General features: G+C 36.5%; 1 protein-coding gene across 1 annotated transcript in view; it reads right to left on the bottom strand.

Moving 5' to 3' along the window:
- LOC136038895 (rho-associated protein kinase 1-like) overlaps positions 1-18089 on the bottom strand; it is a gene marked incomplete in the record, with an annotated part of 131202 nt that extends 113113 nt beyond the window's left edge. The window contains 2 exon segments of the mRNA XM_065722371.1: positions 1886-1976; positions 17999-18089. Of these exon segments, the coding sequence (XP_065578443.1) occupies positions 1886-1972 (87 nt within the window).
- Between the last annotated feature and the right edge of the window lie 2811 nt (positions 18090-20900).

The raw sequence follows: 20900 nt of genomic DNA, 5'->3' as shown, positions 1-20900 counted from the left end.
ACTTTCATATGGAAACATAGCGATTAAAAGGGTAACTAATTTCACTTATTTGGGAATGATATTGATGAAATGATTACATGGAAAGATCATGTGAGGGCACTCTCCATTAAAATTTCCCGAGGCATTCTAAATAGACTAAATCATTTTATTCCTCATGAAGCACTTAAAACTTTATATTATACTTTTGTTCCTTTATATTTAGAGTATGGATGCGCTCTATGGTCTAATTCGTTTAATTATAATGCACGTAAAATCCAAATAATACAAAATAGGGCAGTAAAAACTCTAGTTTCATATAAGTACTCTACAAGTGATTCGTTCCGCCTGGCAAAAGTTCTGAACGTTTCTCAAAATAACTACGCTCCAAGTTGCAAGTTTAGTTTACTTGTGTATTAATTCTTTAGCACCACTTAGACTAAGACAATTTAATATGTTTAACAGCAACAGAATAACATTCATACCTAACAACCTCATCTGAAAATAATTTAATCATATCAGAAATACGCCACAGCCATAGAGGTGGACTGCCATTACTACATGTTGGTGCAGAGGTGTGGAATATGTTGTCCAACTGTATAAAGGAATCAATTTCGCTAAGTTCGTTCCAAAAAAATATTATGAATATCTAATGTAGTGTTAAGTTTTTCCATTTAATGTTTTGTGAATAAGTTATGACTCCCGTTCATGCGATAATCGTGTAAAGTATTTTATTTCTTTTCATATGTGTAATAATCGTATATTGCCCAGATATATACAAGAATTGGTATCGCTAATCTCGTTCTGAAAAAAAAAATACTTAAAAATATTTTATTGAGCAGACGAAAAAATTTCATAAATTTTTTGTTGTTTAGTTTTTGTTTGTTTCTTGTGGTTTTTGGTTTTTCTGCTTAATGATATTAAAAAAGGATGTTTTTTGTTTGATGATAGGTTGTCAAATATTTTGTGATACTTTTATCAAATGATTGACTTCTCAAATTTCTGTATTAGTCATTTATAGCCTCTGGCATGTCGGTACTCCAGGAATAAGTGTATGTACTATTTTTATTCTGTCAATAAATCAAGTCAAGTATATGATTGATAGGTACGATTCTTCCCGGTTAACTTAGTTTTTCCCATTTATGACTGTTCAAAAGCAGTTAAAATATTCGAAGTACAGTGATGTCAGCGGTCAAATATGGTTCTGAAGCATGGACGCTCTGAAAAACGGAGGAAGATTTGCTAGATGTTTTCCAGAGAAACTGTCCAGATTATTTTTCCAGAGATTATTTTGGGTACTCAGCTGACTGACCGTATTTCAAACAGCAGGCTCTTCAAGAAGTGAGGTTCAATCCCACTTTCTAGGGCTATAATGAGAGAAAGGTTGCGATGCCTAGGGTACATTCTGCAGACGAAAGATGCCAGATTGCCAAAGACTGTCCTTTTTGGCCAACTGTCTTGGGCTAAACGGAAAGCAGGTCGTCCGCATTTGGCGTGGGAGGATGTCGTAAAGAAAGGTATAAGGGAAATGAGAACTTCCCGGGAATGTGAAAAGAGGCTTTAGATACAATAGGATGGAGGAGGAGCATGCGTAATTGTGTTGGCCTCAAACAGCTTGGTACTGCGGTAAGTTGTTACTAGCAGTAGTAAAAGCAATCAAGACGGACAAATTTTTGTCCAAGCTGTTCTGAAGTTTCAATTTTTAACTTAATCTGACCATGCAAGTAATATGTCATGAAATTTGTGGGGTGATGGTAGCAATAATTCAGTCAATGGAAACAACAATACAAATCATCTTATTTAATGCAACTAAGCGTTGATGAAGGAAATTGTCATAACAGACAAATTAAGTATTCAGAGCCTTATTTAGGACATGTAGAACACAAAATATAAATAGAAAATTACTTACTAGTAAACAGTCTGTATTCAGCACGTCTCTTGGATCTAAAAACTTCTTCTCCAGTTCCTTCAGCTTTGATAGTCTGTTTGGGTCCATTTTACTGAAAAACATCAGACGTTTAGCAAACTGAAAGATAGATGTAATAGCACAGGGGGAGGGGGATGCTCATTAAAATGTTCTTGATCCAACAACATTGGCTTCACAATTTGTTCAAGTCTTGATTCCAAAGCAACATTATTGCTGAATCCACCAAATGGCTTCAAGTCAGACTTGATAGTAGACAATCAGATTTTATTTGACTGATCTTTCATGACAGTAACAGGGGGCGCCCAAGACGGTACTTCAATACTGAAGCATCGGTACATAATAGTATGTGGCTGAGGTGTGTGCATTTGACAACATTTCTTATGAGTGGTTGGTTTCTAGCTTTTCTGCAGATGGTATCATTGATAATGCTTTCATTGGACAAGGCCATCAATATAAAGCAAAGCCATTTATATTAAAAAACATAGAAATTTTGGCCATCCAAGACTTTTAATAGCCACACTTTGCAGTTGTAAAGCAGTACTGACGCCACAATTATATCTCTGCAGTTTTTTTCTTTAAAATATTTTTATGTTGATTCCAAGGTATTTTCCTCAGATGGTGAAAAATAGCCCAAGCCAAATCAACATGATCTTTGATTTGATTTGCAATGCTGCATTAGAGATCCATCAGAGGACCTACGTATTGAAAAGAGTTAACATTTTGACAGGATTTCCAACAAGAAGGACAGGAGCATCTCCAATGCTGCGTGTCTTCATCATCTTTGTCTTCTATTAAATAAAAAAAAATTCTACTCAAAGTAAGGAGAAACATTAAAACTCAAACGGACAGAAATTACACTGCATTTAAGGGAGGCTGTCACCTCCTCAATGCCCCTCTCTTAACACTATTTTTTTTTTTTTTTTAGAACTTTCAAAGAAGATTTTGATTCCAATTACACGGCCCTTGCATTTCGAGAATCGTTCTTAACGAATTGAGACACAAGGTCGAATTTTAGTGTAGAGCGGGGTATTGAGGAGAGGGCAGCCCCCCCCCTCATATAGGAATATAATTTCTGTTCGTTTTAAGTTTTTATGCTGCTCCTTACTTTCAGTAAACAAAAAAACTATTTGACTTCTAATCGTTTTTCAGATAGTCCCAGGAAATCCGTCCCGTGGAAAATTTCCCCCGCAAAAAATTTCTCCATAGAAAGTTTCTCCCACGTAAAATTCTTCCGCTGGGTAATTATCCCGGACAATTCCATCCTCGCTGCGAATCCCCCCCCAGAAAATTTCTTGCTTACGATTCTGCCTGAAAAATACTCTTTGGCACACTTTCATTTGAAGAAAGGCTTGTTTCGCTTTCCGATCCTTTTGAAGGCTACGGAGAAATCCCCCCCCCCAAATGTGTGGAAATATTTCCCAGAAATACCCCTTCTCAAGTGGAAAGTTTAACCCACAGAAATTTCCCATTGAGAATTTCTCTTCAAGATAAATCCCCCAAGGAGAATTTCTCACGTGAGAATTCTCCCCCACAAAAAATACTACTACTACTACTACTACTAACAACTCACCGTAGCACCAACTCACCTGAGGCCAACACAGCTACGCATGCTCAGTTCAATCCCAATATATTCAATGCCTCCCTCTTTAAACCCTCCCAGGAAGTTCCCAATAACATCTTCCCACCCCAGACGAGGACGATCTGCTTTCCTTTTAGCCCAAGACGGTTGTCCACAATCTTCGTCAATATGTCATCCTTCATCCACAGAAAGTGCCCTGGCCATCTCAGCCAGCCCTAGAAAGCGAGTTTGCACCACATTTTTCGCACAGTCTACTGTTTGCAATACGGTCAGTCAGCCGTGTACCAGAACAATCCGTTGGCAACTTCTCTGGAAAACATCTAGTAAATCTTCATCCACTTTTCGGAGCGCCCATCCTTCGGAGCCATATTTGATCACTGTACCTTCCAATATTCTAATCTTGGTTTGCTGACTTATCTTCCTATTCTTCCAAACCTTCTTTTAACTGTTTAAAAACACCCTGAGTCTTGGCTATTCTATTTTTTACATCTTCACTGCTCCTGCCGTCTTTACTAATAATGTTAACAAGGTAATTGAAGCTGACCCCCTGATTAATCTTTTCGTTGTCCAACGTCACCTTCACTCTTATTCCAACGTCAATCGTCACTTATTCCTAACCTTAGTGACTTAATCTCCTTAATATTAATTTTAATCCCAAAATCCCCATACAAAATTCCATTTCTGCTCAAAATTTCCCCAGACAATTCCCCAAGTACAATACCAAAGGCAACGTTATAGCGTTGCCTTTAGTAAAGGCCATACGGCTCCCATATTTTATATATTTTTTCAGAGGCACTTCATATGGAAGGGTTCGTCGCAGAAACTTCAAAGGGGGCTCATTCGATTCGAAACCAAGAATTCTAGTACCCATTTAAGCCAAAAGTAATTGCAAGGCAACTAGCCCCCCCCCCGAAACCCTTTTTCTCCCAATACATCCGATAAGAATCTTGAGACAGCAATTTTGTTAAAAATAGTTAAAAGATCGTATAACAGAAACTCCAGGGTCGACACAGCCCAACACCACCTGGGGACAGGGGTTGTACGTTATAAACTAGGGGCATGTATGGTTCTTATAGAAGGGATTCCCACATAAACTTCAGAAGATTCATTTGAATAGAAATTCAAAATTCTATTTCATTTTTTCATAGTCAAAAGAGATCACAGGGCAATTAGCCCCTCCATGCCCTTTTTCCTCAAAACCATCCCATAAAAATTCTGACATAACCATTTTGTTAGGAATAGTTCGAACATAAGATAATAAAGACTCCAGGGTCAACACAACCCCCCAGGGCCCAGGGGCAGGCACTGTAAGTTATGCCCTGGGGGCATATATGGTTCTTACAGAAAAAATGATCGTATAAACTTCAGGGCTCATTTAATCGGAACTGAAAGTTCTAGTTCACTTTTAAAGAGTAAAAGAGACCAAAGGGCAATTAGCTCCCCCCTGCCCATTTTTCCCTAGACTAACCTGACAAGAATTTTGAGATAGCCATTTTGTTCAAAACAGCTAAAACATCAGGAAAATAAAAACTCCGGGGTCGACCCCCAGAGCCCTAGGGCAAGTGTTTTAAGTTACGTCCGGGGGCATATAAGGTTTTTATGCAAGGAGAGGCCGTATGAGGCCGTAATGAGACGTGCCTCATTAGATTAGTAATTGAAAGTTCTAGTCATCTTTCTATGAGTAACTAGGGATCGGAGAAAAACTACACCCCCCAAACGCAAACCCTGTTTTCCGTAATGTATCAAATAATAATGTTTTCCGTATCGTAATCGATCAAAATTTTGAGATTGCTAGTTTTTTTGAAATTCCAACGATCAGACAACAAAACTTCAGGGTTGATATTATCCCCCACAGAGCCCGGGGGAAGGGTTGTAACTTATGCCCTGGGGGCATATAAAGTTTTTATGTAAGAAGTGGTTGTGTTAACCCCGGAGGGGACTCAATTGATCAGATATTGAAAGTTCTAATTCCCTTATTAAGAGTCAAAAGTGGTCCGATGGCAACTATCTCCCCACCCTGTCAACCTCTTTTCCCTAAATGCGTCGGATCGATTTTTTTATATAGCCATTAGTAGTATCTCCGTAAGACTTTCGACGACACCCATAGGGGGTATACTATTTGAGCCTCTAGTCTTCAAAACTTCATTGTAAGAAACTGGGTCTTACGCAAAACTATAATTTAAATGTTCTACAAGAAACAGGTGTTAATTACTTAAAAAAACCACAAGGGCAAGGAAAAACCTTCAGGGCCCCCACGAAATCATGTTTTCTTTTGTTATTATGTTTAAAAATCTACGAGGGGGAGGAAAAAACCCCCAAGACCCCTCAAACTAGACCCTGGCCCAATATTTTTAAGTGAAGACGACGTAATCTTACATGACATGCTTCGGTTCCAGAGAACTTTTTATAAATCCAGCAAAAAGATGTTTTGAAGGTCAATGTCAAGTCAGTTGTTAGATTTTCTCAGTATTGAAAAAGAGTTCAGTGTGTCAACATCGAAGACACTATTTTATAGGAATGGATGCTTTTACTCTAATGGATATTAAAGCCGCTAGCAATGGCGAAATGAAACCTAGAGTACCTAACGTAGCAGTAAAATTACGAAGGGGCGCCTACTAACCCTAGAATGTGACGAGATGTTCGCACGATATGGAATATCATTAAACGAATTCAATTCGGAAGAAAAGTTATGCTTTGCAGCAAACGTGAATACAATGCATATACAAAGATTAAAAAACGGATTAAATGCAATAGTGCAATATATTGAAGACAACGATCTAACACAATCTATAAAAAAAGGAATGAGTTTGTAACTAGCGAGAAAGAGTCTTCATTCAATGATAGTCTATGATCCGTAGTGAGAGTGTCAAAATTAAAAATCGGTGGATTTGAGAAAAAAATAACACGGAATCTAGTAACTTTGAAAAAACTTGATTCTAGATGATGATTTTCTAGTTATTTCTTCAAAGGAAAATATTTTTTTTCAAAGAATGCTTAACCATATAATGAGAAATGACTCTCCGTCTTTAGACTATTGCATGAAACTTTTACGTCGTGGTTGAGATACAATTGCTCAATTTATTGAAAAACTAATTGAAACAAAACAAAATGATAATGTGGTTGTCCTTTTAACCACTGGTTAGAAATTTATTTAAGACGGTCATTTTGTGAAGCAACAAAAAATAACTAGAAAAATCTAAACAAGTTTTGTGACGTCATTCGACTGCTCCTCCTCCTACATTCATTTTATTGATCACGACTCAAATGTTTTAACACGTCCAATATGTTTGTATAAATTGAGCACCTGGTCATCCTGTGAGAATCCATGGATGACCACATCCTATGGCCATACGTGCAAGTTTCACAGAGGATATACAGTGCAAATTATAGATTGTAATTCCTGTCATAAAGATATTTGTGACTCTCATACTAGAGATTCCTATGCTCAAATTGTCACTACGATAAACATAATCAATGGGAAAACACTTACCTTGGCATGATTGGAAAAAAACCCTAAACCTGATCTCAGTTTATTTTTAAGAGACTGGTACCTTCATGGTTTTGAATTGTTTTCGGAGGAAGAACCTGGTCTACGCTTCAATTGCTAAAATAATAAGAGAGTCTATTTCTTGCGACATCGCTGTGAAGATACTGGCTACTATGATTATAAACCGACTTATTTTTATTCGGCTGTTACATAGAGTGACATTGCTTCAAATAAGCAAATAAATATGTGAATTTTATAGTATGAATCAAAATGGTATTATTGACTTTACAAAAGAGAAATAATAAAACAAAGTTACATTATATTTCGGAAAACGTGACCCAGAATTTGCATACGAAAATGAATACAATTTGAATCCTGACGAGCTCCCGCCACTTGTCGTCACTGATAGTTACCTATACATGGAAGAAGAAATCTAAAGGATACATACAGGTTTGTACATACAAATTTTACTAATAAACAAATTAACAAACATTTTTCAAGCATTTCACTCTTAGGGCACTGAAATTTATATTATACAGGTAGGAAAGAGTATTTTCAACTAAAAAAGTCCTTCAATCGAAGATTGTCAACATGTATGCTGAGAAATTCGCATTAGGTATATCCGCGACTTCGAAATATAAAATATAACAGTGCAAGAACACTAAACTTTTGGTTGATAAACCTTGAACTCGCTTTCAATTATGAATAATAGATATCCCACTTTGCTCAAGAAAGTTTTTGATGTGAGGCGCGTAGAAAGCATACGGTAGGCCAAGAGAACCGAAAAAATCAATATTCTTTACTGTTTGAAAGATGCATATCCAATATCCCGTCTTTACAAACGATGGGCTACTATTAACAATGATAAGGGCATTGCTAACTTTTTGAACATGGTCGAGGAAATCTGAAGGTATGCAATAGGATTTGTATTTGGAAATGTAGGAGTCCAAATTGAATATATTGATTATTTGATTTGCGTTTATGGTGCCAAGACTAATAAAACACTGCCATCAAGAGTAATTTCCCAATAGATTTGAAATTGATTTAGAGAGATTAATACTTTAATTTCCTAGAACGGCTCGTAAAAGGTAAAGCTTCATGGCGACTCTTATGGCACACACTCTCACGAATATTACCGAAGGCTGAATTTAAAATAAGATTAAAAATTTCTTTTTCAATCTTCATTTTGACTCAGATCGTTTACTGACAAAGGTGTCAATAAACGTCTTCATGTATGGCTTTTGGTTGAATTAGAGGACTCTATGAATCTTTGTGACCTTGAAACTGTTCGCCAGAATCCATCTTAAAAGAAGATGATGTACAACAATATTCTGTCTTGGATGAAGGTCAGCAATAAGCTTTTATTTTGAAGGTATCCAGTGCATATACCCATCCTCTACCAAAGAAGTATTATAGGGACACAATGAATCCCTAGGCACCAGTCTAATCATCCATGAGAAAACAATGTCGTTTACCTATTCATAAAGTTCCACAGGTAAATCACAATAAATTTCTAAAACCATTCTTGCGGTGTGTTCTCCTCAACTGTGGCAATGTCGGGGAAATTTGGAAGACAAGGATTGTCCAACGATTTGTAATTCCCACGCGGCAAAGAGTAGTGAAACATTACCGACGGAAAAAGGGAAATTATATCCAGAAAAAGCGGATTCGACTTTTCAGCGGTGCGTTGTCCAGTCGGATCGGTTTCCAGGATACGATCCGCATGAAAAACATGCCCTCTCCCCATGGATCTCTCTACTCATAAGCGCTGATCCACGTCGGTAATCAGACCTATTTTTCGTTACTGATTTTAAGAAATAAGTCCATCACCAGATCAGGAGTTGCAGAATAATACCCCAAATCCAACCCAAGTTCCTCGTAAATTTTTCCGACAATATCCAACAATGTCAATACATCCCTTGCCAGGTATATTTAACAATAATCCTTCTTATTTTTACAACCCCCCTCTACTTACCCACTTTTTGGCAAGGTCATTATCGGTGGTGGTGCATTGACGATAATGAAGTGAATCATAAAACGCTTTGATGGACGGCAATTTTCCCTCACGCAGCCTCGAAGTAGAAAGGTCTTACTCATAAGGGTATATACCCTTACTCGTTAATAAATCATACATTTTATCGTTCGGAAAGTGCTGTCTAAAGAGGGGAAAGCATAGATGATACAGAAATCATCTATTTCTGTACTTAAATTAACTGACTTAGAGATTTGGGGAAATAACAATACGAATCTAGAAAAAGGATTTTATTCAAGCATGTATTACCTTTATCTATTCTTTTCCATTTGAGTTGTAAGAGCAGCAACTTCTCAGATGATTTGGAAATGATGTTATATGAAAAAAACCATCTAGCCATGCACCATCTGCAACTTAACCTTTCTGCAAATGTGCCAACGCTGAGAAAATGCATTTCAAATCAAAGTTGGAATTTTGCATGTAAACCGGTAGAAAACATTGCTGCTTAACTTTCGAGTTATGAAATTTATGCACCAGTCCACGAAAGTTACTCCTCCGTTTAAAATAGGATTGCTTAAATGATCATGGTTTCAGACTGAAATTTCTCCACAACCCTCAACAAATTTTTTTTCTTACTCACTCAACACATATCTTTATTTTTAATTGCCAACTCGTGCTCTAGTGATACTTATTGGATAATTAGCGTTGCGCAGACATGAAGATGAATTATTGAATGTTTTAATAAGTGCAGCCATAGCTGCGCCTACACAATCTTCCCCATCCAATGTCTCAAATATCTCTGCCAATTATACGGAATTACTCGAGTCTCTATGAGCATGAACATAAGAGACTGCACTGGCTTCATTTTATTTAAAACGATTCGAGTTTGAGGAATCTTACACATCCATGATTTTGGTCTTGATATCTAATACTAATTTGTCGCTCTGCAACGGAATCTAGATGGATACATTGGAAACAATAGCATTCACCCCGTTTGTTCCTGTTACTCTCACTTAAAACCAAACTAACGTGGGTATATAGAAAAATGTCCAATTGTATAAGGGTCTTTGGCTGGCTCGTAGAGAAGAGATGCCCAAAGTTTCACCAATTCAATGGATGGAGCCCTTACTGAATATATAAACCCCTTCCTATCTTTAAGTTCCCCCTTGTCATACTCTGTTTCATAGTGTAACACTGAAACCCCAATCTTTAAATGCTTATTTGCTCTCTCAAAAATGTCAAATCCCTTTAGAGGCTACAGGATACTGCCCCTTTAAACAGTTAAAATCTACTTTGAAAAATTCTGCCCGCTCCTCACCCTCATTTAATGCCAAATTGTCCAAATGCGTCTTAATGGCATCATCTTTCAAACGTTTGTCCTGCTAAGAGGACAGAGTACTTGAAGGACTCTAAGCTCATATCGAAAGGGAAGGGTTATACACCTCCACATCCCCTCAAATATGCATTATATTTTTCAAGAAGGACCCGAATCCTGCTTCATTACGAATAGACTATGTAAACTGGATCCATATAAATACTACCACTTGTAAGGGAGTTGAAGGGGTCCCTAAACTCAGACCTAAAAACATAAATATTCACAAAGCAGAATCGACAACATAGGAATGAAGTAAAACAGGGGTTGAGTTGGCACCACTTTGTCCTGGTTCTCCCATGTCACTGTTAGGGGCGGGTACGTGATCTTCTAGTACCCTCTCGACCTCACGTATTGGTATTTGTTCTACAAGAGTGAACCAAATTAAAAAAAAATCGCATCGAGGCCAAGATCCCTCACTAAAGTGTCGAAATTAAAGTTGGGCGAAGTTATGCAAATAGTGCCCACCCCCGCACATAAGCCCCCCACACGTTCACTTTCCTGTGCTGGCGTAAATGAACTGCCGCGAAACTACGATTGTGACGTAGGCATGTAAACATAGAAAATGATATGAGCTTATTAGCTCATTGAAACACTTTTGATTTCATCATGAAAAAGAATTCATATAGGTCCTATAGCTGAAAAGTATACAATATTAGTCTAAATATTTTTGAGGGGGACGCTTGCATATACTTGAGAGCTAGTATTCAGAGTTGGAAGGACCACACTGCTACCTATACATGTATTGACCAGAAATTATTCCATACATGGACTCTCAATGTGGACCTTCGGATGTGTTGAGACCACACTACCATCTAAAGATGTAATGACCAGAAATTATTTTACACATGGGTCCCCAAAGTGACACTTCGCATCCATAGACCCTCCCCCCTACGAGCTAAGGATTTAGGAGCCGAAAATTACTGCATACACCGGGTAAGTTGCATCCCCTTACGTTTCATGTATTATAATGTACTATAGTCTTAATGGAAGAAATGTTGGTGTCCGTTGGTTCTTTTTATTTCCCAAAGAAATCAACCATCAGATCATCTATTCAAGCTGGAACATCACTGGGAGCCCGGACAAAGAGTGACAATTGTTATTCCTTGAAGCATTTATGACTTTAAGCTGTAAAGGGGCTTATATTAGACTGAAAAGAAAATTAATCTAGGGAATAGTATCTTTAAATCCCTCTCCTTTCAACAGTAAACCGCTAAGTTTTCAGCACAAGAATGCAGGATGTTAAAAACTTCTTATAACTGATCTCGGAATCAGAACCCTCAGAGTCAAGGGGCTTCTAAAAATTATCAAGAGGGACCCTTTATTAGCCGGAAAAGAATATACATTAGGTATATTTTAAGGCCTAATGTATATTAATGTACATTCTTAATATATTATTAGGTATATATAAAGATAGGTTTTTACCGCCTATACCTAAGCTTTTCAGGAAGTGTCAATAATTTTACTTATGATAGGGTCGCCAGCTCCATCTTACACGTTGGGCATAGAATGGCCCGCAACTTCATTGCCATTTAATGGGACCACAGAAGGGGTCACGTCTTCGCAAGTCCTTGACCTTTGTGGGGGGTGGGGGCATTGGTCAGAATTTACTTAAAAAGAATTTAGTTTAATTTTTCATGAAGTAAAAAAAAATTCATCTTATTTGATCATTTACGGAAATTAATTTTCATAAAAAGGATATATATGGTTAAAATACATAGAAATGTGTGAACATTTAAGAAGCGTGGAATTTAGCCTCTAGAAATACCCCTATTGAACCCCATCCACCTATACAAGGCCCACACATAGGAAAAATGTCGTGATGATACAGGACAGTGGGGGGGAAACATTAGCACATGATGTGCAACCCACAGATTAGCGAGTGGTATTTAAACTTTAATAGGGTTAAAGCCACTTCCTCAACCTTAGTAAGGGAGGTCAGCCAAAAATAATACATTTAACAGAAAAATTTGAATTAGCAAACGTTACAGACAATGAATATTTTCTTTGCGTTTTATTCTTTGCATAATATAGTAAATGAAAAACACTCTTCACACGTATTTCGTTCTTGAGCTACAAAAAATTTATATTAGATTGTTTAAATTTAATAGAAGAAATTTCAATAAATACAGGAAACAAGAATAAATTTCTAGTTTTCTTAGTTTCATCATAGCACCATTTTTTTACATTTAAGTTTAATAAGCCGTGCAGAATCGAAAAATATGGCTTTAAAATGACTACACAGCCCATATGATGGAGGAGGAGGGGCCATACACAGGAATTCTTTATTATGCTCAAAATCTTCCTTGTTTAACTAATTTTATTTTATTAAATATTCTCCACTCCCTGCATCTATTTTAAATATAATATGTTTTTTTACACAACTATTTTACCGTTTAAAACCCTCAAAGCCAAATTGTATAAGCTGTCAATTTACCTCACAGAGGAAGTTTTTGGCTTAACAGCAAAAAGATCCCTTTTCGCTCAATTATTTAACAATATGCATTACTTTAGCCACTCAGAGGAAACTAATTCTACATCTCACAATGTGCTATAATTACAGTTTAATACCAATATATCTGCTTATGGAAATGTTGAAGCCAGTTTGCATTGTGCTATTCACGGTCATTAACAGTTAGTGTAGAGGGGGACAGATGGCAATTATTGTTTAACATGGATAGATGGCGGGTTTAAGTTTACCCTTCTGCTAGAATAGCGAAAGGCAAATTTATAGCAAAACTGGCAAAAAATTACTGGCAAAAAATTTATAGCAAAACTGGCAAAAATTAGATTATTAGACCTCCGATAGCACTTTTTTATGCAGGAGGGGGGGGGAGGTTTTAGCTATTAATCCAAAACTGAGTTATAGTAGGTTAAGTTTGGCTATAATTTTTCCATTTTTGGTGGGGAGGAGGGTATCATTAATATAGATAGACTCACCTCTTGGTGTCTTTGGGACATTTCTATTTTTTAAATCAAGTTGTTTCTTCAAAATCTAATACAAGACTGATGAAAATTTCCATTATAGCAAATGAAAATTACTCAGTCGCACTAGCAGAATAACAAAAAATAGCATGCCTTTTGTTCCTAGAAAATCAATAGACGTCTAGACTGTATAATGGTTCTGATCCTACAAATGGTGGAAAATTCTTTGTTTACAGACTACAAAAGCCTATGTGTGTGTAAAGCATGAAAATATTGGATTATGATAAATTTAAACAATGTCCTTACTTGCAGGGGGACCTAAGGTTTTTTCCTTTCCCTTCCAGGAATTTTAAGTAATTAATACCTCCTTCTCTTAGAAAAAAACTAATTACGTAATTACCAAAAAACATGATTTGGTGGGGTCCTGACGGTCTTTTCCTAGCCCTCACCTGTTTTTTAAGTAATCAACATAAAAAAAACACCTGCATCTTGAGAAAACCAAACCCCATACTAGATAATAACCAAAAAACATGGTTTGGTGCGGGTCCTGAAGGTGTTTCTGGGCCCTTTCCGGTTTTTAAGTAATTAACATAACACACTTGTATCTTGAAGAAAAAAAAACCTATTACATAACAACCAAAGAAAACATGATTTGGTGGGGCCCTGAAGGTTTTTTACAGGCCCTCGCGGGTTATTTAAGTAATTACCACCTGATCTTGAAGAAAACAAACCCTATTACATAACAATCATATGTAAGTTACCATTACAGATGTATTATAGTAGTGCATAAGACACAGGTGCACGTAATAACGTCTTCGGGTACTAGAAGCTCCAATAGTACACCCCATATGGGCGTTGTGAAAAGCCTTATGGGGATACTACTTCCATTTTTTTATAAAAAGAACAAAAAATCATATAACAAAGACTCCAGGGATAACACAGCCCGCCAGAACCTGGGAGCAACTGTTGTAAATTATGCCCTGTGGGCAAATAAGATTTTTATGGAAGGGATGGTAGTATAAACTTCAGAGGGAGCTCATTTGATTGTAAATCAGAATTCCTAATGTGCTTTTTAAGAGACAAAAGTGATTGTAGGGCAACTAGCCCCCTCAAGGCTCCTTTTTCCTCAAATGCACCTGGTCAATTTGTTCAACATAGTTTAAAGATCAAGTAAAAAAAAACTCAAGGATCAACTCCATCCCTCAGAGCCCAAAGGAAGTATTTACCTTTTTAAGAGTTACCAAAAATCGTCAGCGTTAATATACCTCCCCCACCTCCCTCTTTTCCCTAAATACATTTGACCAAAATTTTGAGACAGCCATTTTGTTTGAAATAGTCCAACAATCAGATGTCAAAACTTTGGGGTTAATATAGCCCCCCCCCCCGAAACGCAACGGGAGGGTTGCAACTTATACCCCAGAGGCATATAAGGTTTTTTATTGAAAAGGTGGTTATATAAACTTCAGACGGGACTCAAATGATTTAAAATTGAAAGTTCTAGTTCCCTTTTTAAGAACCAAGTGATCTGACAGCAATTAGCCTCCCCCCCCACCAAACTCAATGTCAATGATAAATCAAGGCTCTAATTTTTTCCCAGGAGCACTTCATACAGAAGGGATGGTCATATAAGCTTTGGAGGGCCTCATTCGGTTGGATATCAGAAGTTGAAATTTTAACCTTAGTTCAAGGATTAGATAACAAAAACTACAGGGTTCAGGAGCAGGCATTGTAAGCGATGCCCTGGGGGCATATATGGTTTTTATAGAAGGGCTGCTTCTATAAGCTTCAGAAAGGGTTCACTAGATAGAAAGTTGAAAGTTCTGGTTCACTCTTTAATAGTCAAAAGATATTGGAGGTCAACTAGCCCCTAGCCCTCTTTTCCCCAAACCCATCCAATTATAATTTTGAGATAGGCATGTTATTGAAAACAGTCCAAGCATTAGATAAAAAAAAGCTCCAGGGTCAACACAACACCCCAGAGCCATGTGTCAGAGCCAGCTCCAGGGTCAACACAACACCAAAGAGCCATGTGTTCCCAAGCACACACCCCTGAAAAATGTCTATATACTTCCCAATAATAAATACTATACATAAACAATGGGCAAATTTCATAACTTACAGGCCTCTCCCTGCAGACCATGGGGATCATTTTACACCTGAAGACATAGTTATTTGATTTTTCAACTATACTGAACAAAATGGCTATCTCAAAATTTTGATCAGATAACTTTGGGGAAAAGATGGGCATCAGAGGGAGCCCAGTTGCCCTCCAATCTTTTTTGTCACTTAAAAAGAGCACTAGAACTTTTAATTTCCATTTGACCGCACCCTCTCCTGATCTTCTAGGACCATTATTTCAGTACAATAGCAAAAAAGAAGTAAAGGATACAGTGGGCATTGCTGATCTCTGTTTCTTGGCCCTTCAGCCAGGAAGTGCAATGGGGGGTTGGGGGCCAACCATCCTGTGCTTTTGCACACCCTTCCTGTTTACCTTCCCCATATTTCACCAGGTACTCATTTAGAGCTGGGTTGACTCTGGCTAAGCTTACAGTTTCATCCCACTGACCCCCATCCCAAACTGAACAATTGGGTACACTTGGATTCAAACCCATGTCCTCTCAGACAAAGGATCCTGAATCCAGCACACCAATCCACTTGACCAGGACAGCTAAAAATAATAAATAGCAAAAAAAAATACACACAGATCCATGATCTGTCTTCTGGCAAAAATATCCACATTTTTTCCAAAATTCCACATTTTCCAGCAAAATTCCACATTTTTGCAGATAGGAGCTTGAAACTACAGTAAAGTAAGGTTCTGGTATGCTGAACATGATGGCGTGATTTTCATTAATATTCCTTGAATTTTAGGGGATGTTTCTCCACTTTTTCAAAAATCAGGCAAACTTTCTCAGGCTTGAAACTTTTGATGGGTAATACTAAACTTGATCCATTTTATATATTTGGAATCAGCACAATAAGCTAATTCTTTTGATGTGTTATTTGATGATTCTTTTCACTGATATTAAAAATGTGTTTATTAGATTTTTGGTTACTATTGAGCCAAGTCACTCCTTACTTACAATTTGTTACCATCAACTGTTACTTACCATGAAAGTGGTCAAAGCCAGCCCCCTCCCCCTCCATATGCCCTTGTTTCAACAAATACATCAGATCAAAATTTAGAAATAGCCACTCTACTCAAAATAGTACAAAGATCAAATAGCTATGCTTCCAGGGTTAAACCCCCCTCCTACCACCTAAAGGGAAAGGGCTATAAAATATGCTTTTTGCCTATTGTTTTAATACATGGATTTTCACTGCATGATTTTGGGTCTCCAAAAAGACTTAGGGTATTAAATACAGTTTTAAACATCACAAAGAGCATAAAATTAGAACTCTAGAAGTGCTTCAACTGCTCTTTTTCTTTTATAGGGTTACCTTCAGAAGAGCCCTAAATGTGAAGCACTACTACTACTACTACTAATAACTCACTGCAGCACCAAGCTGCCTGAGGCCAACACAGCTATGCATGCTCCTTCTCCAACCTAGTCTATTTAAAGCCTCCCTTTTTACACCCTCCCAGGAAGTCCCCATTTCCTTTAAATCTTTATTTATGAAATCCTCCCAACCAAGACAAGGACAACCTGCTTTCCTTGTAGCCCCAGACAGCTGGCAAAAAAGGACAATCTTTGGTAATCTCTGTCATCCTTCATCTGTAGAATGTGGCCTAAATGTGAAGGGTTCCCATATAAAATTTTGGTAAAATTCTAGTTAATTGACTTCTTGCTATCTCAGAAAGGGTTTAGGTTAGGAAAATGAAACTTTCAGGGATAAATCTACAGACTAAAGTATGTTCTGGGAAGGTATTTTGAAGCAACTACCCCTACTCCTTCTCCCTCTAGAGGGCCCTGACCTTTGATGACCTTTAAAAATATGTGTTATAAAAGTGAAACCTTGCAAAATAGATCTTCTGCTTAATTGAAGTACAACAAAATTGTTTTCAGCTTCATAACTTTACTCAATCCCAATTTATGCAGTTTTCAAAGATATGCAAATACATTTCCTAAATTTTGAAAAAAAAACAACAACATTGATATGGCTCAAAATTCTACTCAAACAACAGGAATTGCATTTTCAGAACTAAAGGCAGAGATAAAGCAACAAGTAACTGAAAATTAAGGTAAAATGTTGTTTTTTCAAAATTTCAATAGGTACAGACCTATCATGTAGGCAAATTTCAGGGCCCTCTGGAGGGAGAAGGAGTGGAGGTGGGTACTTTAAAATACCTTCCCAGGACATACTTTAGCCTGTAGAGCCATCCCTGAAAATTTCATTTTCCTAACCTAAACCCTTTCCAAGATAGCAAGAAATCAATTAACAAGAATTTTACCAAAATTTCCCTAAGCCTATACTAATGGGCAGTTACCTGGTCTGACATCTATGTTTATACATGGAAGTCTTACCAAAAATGCATGTATAAACCATTTAGCCTAACTCAACTTGGCCAAGCCTACCTTCTATGATAAAAAGGGCCTATCATACTGAACTCTATCAAAAAAATTTTTATGGATTATATATAAAGGGTATACCATATAAAGCAATGGAATAAATCTACTTAGTAAAACTAAATCAATAGGCCTAGGCTTACATATTAGACCTAACATAGAATAGCCTTTTGAAAAAAGGATCAGAGGCGACAGAGACAGCTAAAAAAAAGTTAAAATCCTAACATAAATAAAACATAAAATAGTTCTTACTTTCAATATAAAAACTTAAACAAACAGACAACACTTCCTTTATTTACATTACTCCTCCTTTATTTACGCTTCTAATCTTCCTCTTCTTTAACAAGTCACGTGGAATTAGGGAACCACATTTTTAACATAGATAGCATGCTTGTAGTTCCAGGCCCTAGACAACGTTCAGGCACTGAACCATTAATAAAAGGTGTATATTACAGATGTCCAACCGAGTAATTTTGGTAAATGTATGACAGTTCATATTATTGACCTAACCAGCGCTGCTTTTTCGGTCGTTTTTGAAAAAATAATACTACATTAGGATAATTTGGACATTATTTGGACATTAGGTCCAAAAGGACCTAATTTGAATATTTGAATAAATTTGAGTTTGCTATAAAAGCAATTATTAAATTCGTAAAAAGCATGAAAAAGGCATCAAGTGGTATGTTCACTTTATTGGTAAGTCAATAATATGAACTGTCATACATTTACCGCATTTTCTTTGGTAATTCGGTGCTTTTGCTTTAGTCTCTTCCAAAAATGATTTCATGAATATTGCCTGTCAAATCAAACTTGTTCTGGACATACGCAGAAGAACTCCACATAAATTGAATATGACTTATGAAACAGGTCTAGTCTTCAATTTCTTTGTGATTAATTATCAATCCTAGACCTAAGATCGCTTAATTAAAACTTTTCAGTAAATAAGGTTCATTTAGTTGTTAATAAATATTCGTTTATTAAAGTGGAATAATATAGTTTAACAAAAGTAAAACAGTTCAAAATAGGGATGATACCTTGTTATTGACAGTGAATAGATATAAAATTATTTAACTGGATATTTCGAACACATATAAAGTGTTCATCATCAGCAGTAAAACAGATGATGAACACTGTATATGTGTTCGAAATATCCAGTTAAATAATTTTATATCTATTCACTGTCAATAAAAAGGTATCATCCCTATTTTGAACTGTTTTACTTTCGTCATGGAAAGGCAGTGTGTTTTTCGAAGTTATCTAGTTTAACAAAGTTGACTTGATTCTGAAACCGGCTTCTGTTTGGTATGTTGGAAATAGGGAAGAAAAAGAATATTTGAAAAAGAATTTTGAAAGAATATTTGTAAACCAGCAAAAAATTTTTACATGATAAAAATTTTTATGAAGCCGAAAGAAGACTGTTTTTAGACTCCAAGAACTGTTTTTCCGAAGAAAGATTGATCAATTGGATAAAACGATCGTTTAATTTGTTGAGCAACAGTATCTTCTATAATATTCGACTATCACCATCATTACGAATAGCTTCAAGGCATTCCTAATACCCGACAATTTCTCGGCATTGTAGGTTCGGCTAGTCGGATACCAGCATTGTACATTAACTATCTGTGTGCCAGACCTAGTCTTAGATCAAATCCAAGAGTTCATCGTCTTTGAACTTTTGACCGATCAGAATCCAAAGATTAGAATAAAAATAGCAATGCGAAACTTCGTCCAAGACTCATCATTTGGTCTGAGATTCTCCTTTTTACTCAAATAATTTTCACGAACCTCTTAATTTGATGCACACATTTACTATTCTATTCGTTGAGTCAATTTTGATAATACCTTTTTTCAAATAAAAACATTAAATTAATATTAGCTCCTGTTACCACAACCTTCTGCTGATTCTGCCATTCTTCTGCTGATTCTGCCATTCTTCTGCTGACCATATTTGGGTAAAACAATTTGAAAACAAAAAGCAAAGAACGATATTTTAGACAAATTCTTTCCAAGCATGGTTAATGGTTATCATAGGTAGCCATGACAATCGAGTTGAACGCTTAAATGTGATATGGAACGATCATTCTCAGCTTCTAAAAATTGCCAAGTAGGGATTTGAAGACAATGTTGGGATTCCATATTGGTTTTAACCACAAAGTTGAATAATAAACAATCTAGTATGGAAAAGTTTCTGGATGCAGAAAATATTCAAGGACAGCTTAAAGAGCTTTCAACTGTAAGGGCATTCTTCAATACGCAATTAGTTGGATCCTGGCCAGGTTTCAGAATTGGAGTGACAATCTCACAAAAAAAAAAGAATCGGGCAAAAAAGACGCGTCGAAACACATTTAAAACCACGTTAACACATTAGTAACCACGGGTGACTAAAAAGTTTATTAAAGAGGAGAAAAGTGTAACCAGGCTCAATATAACATGGTTTCGACCTTTTAACACTGTAGATAATATAACTAATATAAAAGAGCAGTAAACGGCCTTGTGCAATCCTTGAATGCACCAAATAGAGAGCAAACTGAATAATTCAGTGCATTACAATTGTTCCTGTAATGATCGACCCAAGGTCAGCTCTTCATAATGAACTTTCGGATTTAATCCAAAAGGTCATTCAAGCAAGTAGCTAAGCTTATTCTTCGACAATTCCTGTAGAAAACAATTAGTATATCCCCCTCCCAACTTTTTGAATCATCCACATTTCATAGCCATGACTGACAATCACCATTGCCTTGGATGTTAGTATCCCACTTTTTAACAGGATTAACTTTCTTATTCTTCCAAGCTTTTTGCAACCATGAAAGGGTCACTTTCAGAAAAGGACTTAAAAGGGTCAAATTTTACAATGAAAATGTCATATTGGAGAATCCTTTTACATTTCCAAAGTAGGTGTTTTACTGACACACAAAACCGACGTGTCAAAACAGAAATAGGAGCAGTACCATCCTTAAATAAAGAACAGAAACTGGAAGACTTATTATAAAGCTCTCAATAGTCTTTCACCAGCCGTGAAATCATTAATTTTTACTATATAATTTTAGTTCCCTGTAAAAAAAAAAAAAAAAAAAAAAAACACAGTAAGCTTTTTTTGCAGCAAAACGCTAGTTTTCAGGATTCTACAAACATAAAAAAATATCAAAAACCATTT

The sequence above is a fragment of the Artemia franciscana genome, chromosome 18, assembly GCF_032884065.1.
Source record: "Artemia franciscana chromosome 18, ASM3288406v1, whole genome shotgun sequence".
In the NCBI taxonomy this organism is placed as follows: domain Eukaryota; kingdom Metazoa; phylum Arthropoda; class Branchiopoda; order Anostraca; family Artemiidae; genus Artemia; species Artemia franciscana.
Note: the sequence above shows the minus strand (reverse complement) of the source record. Positions and strands in the feature narration are given on the sequence as shown.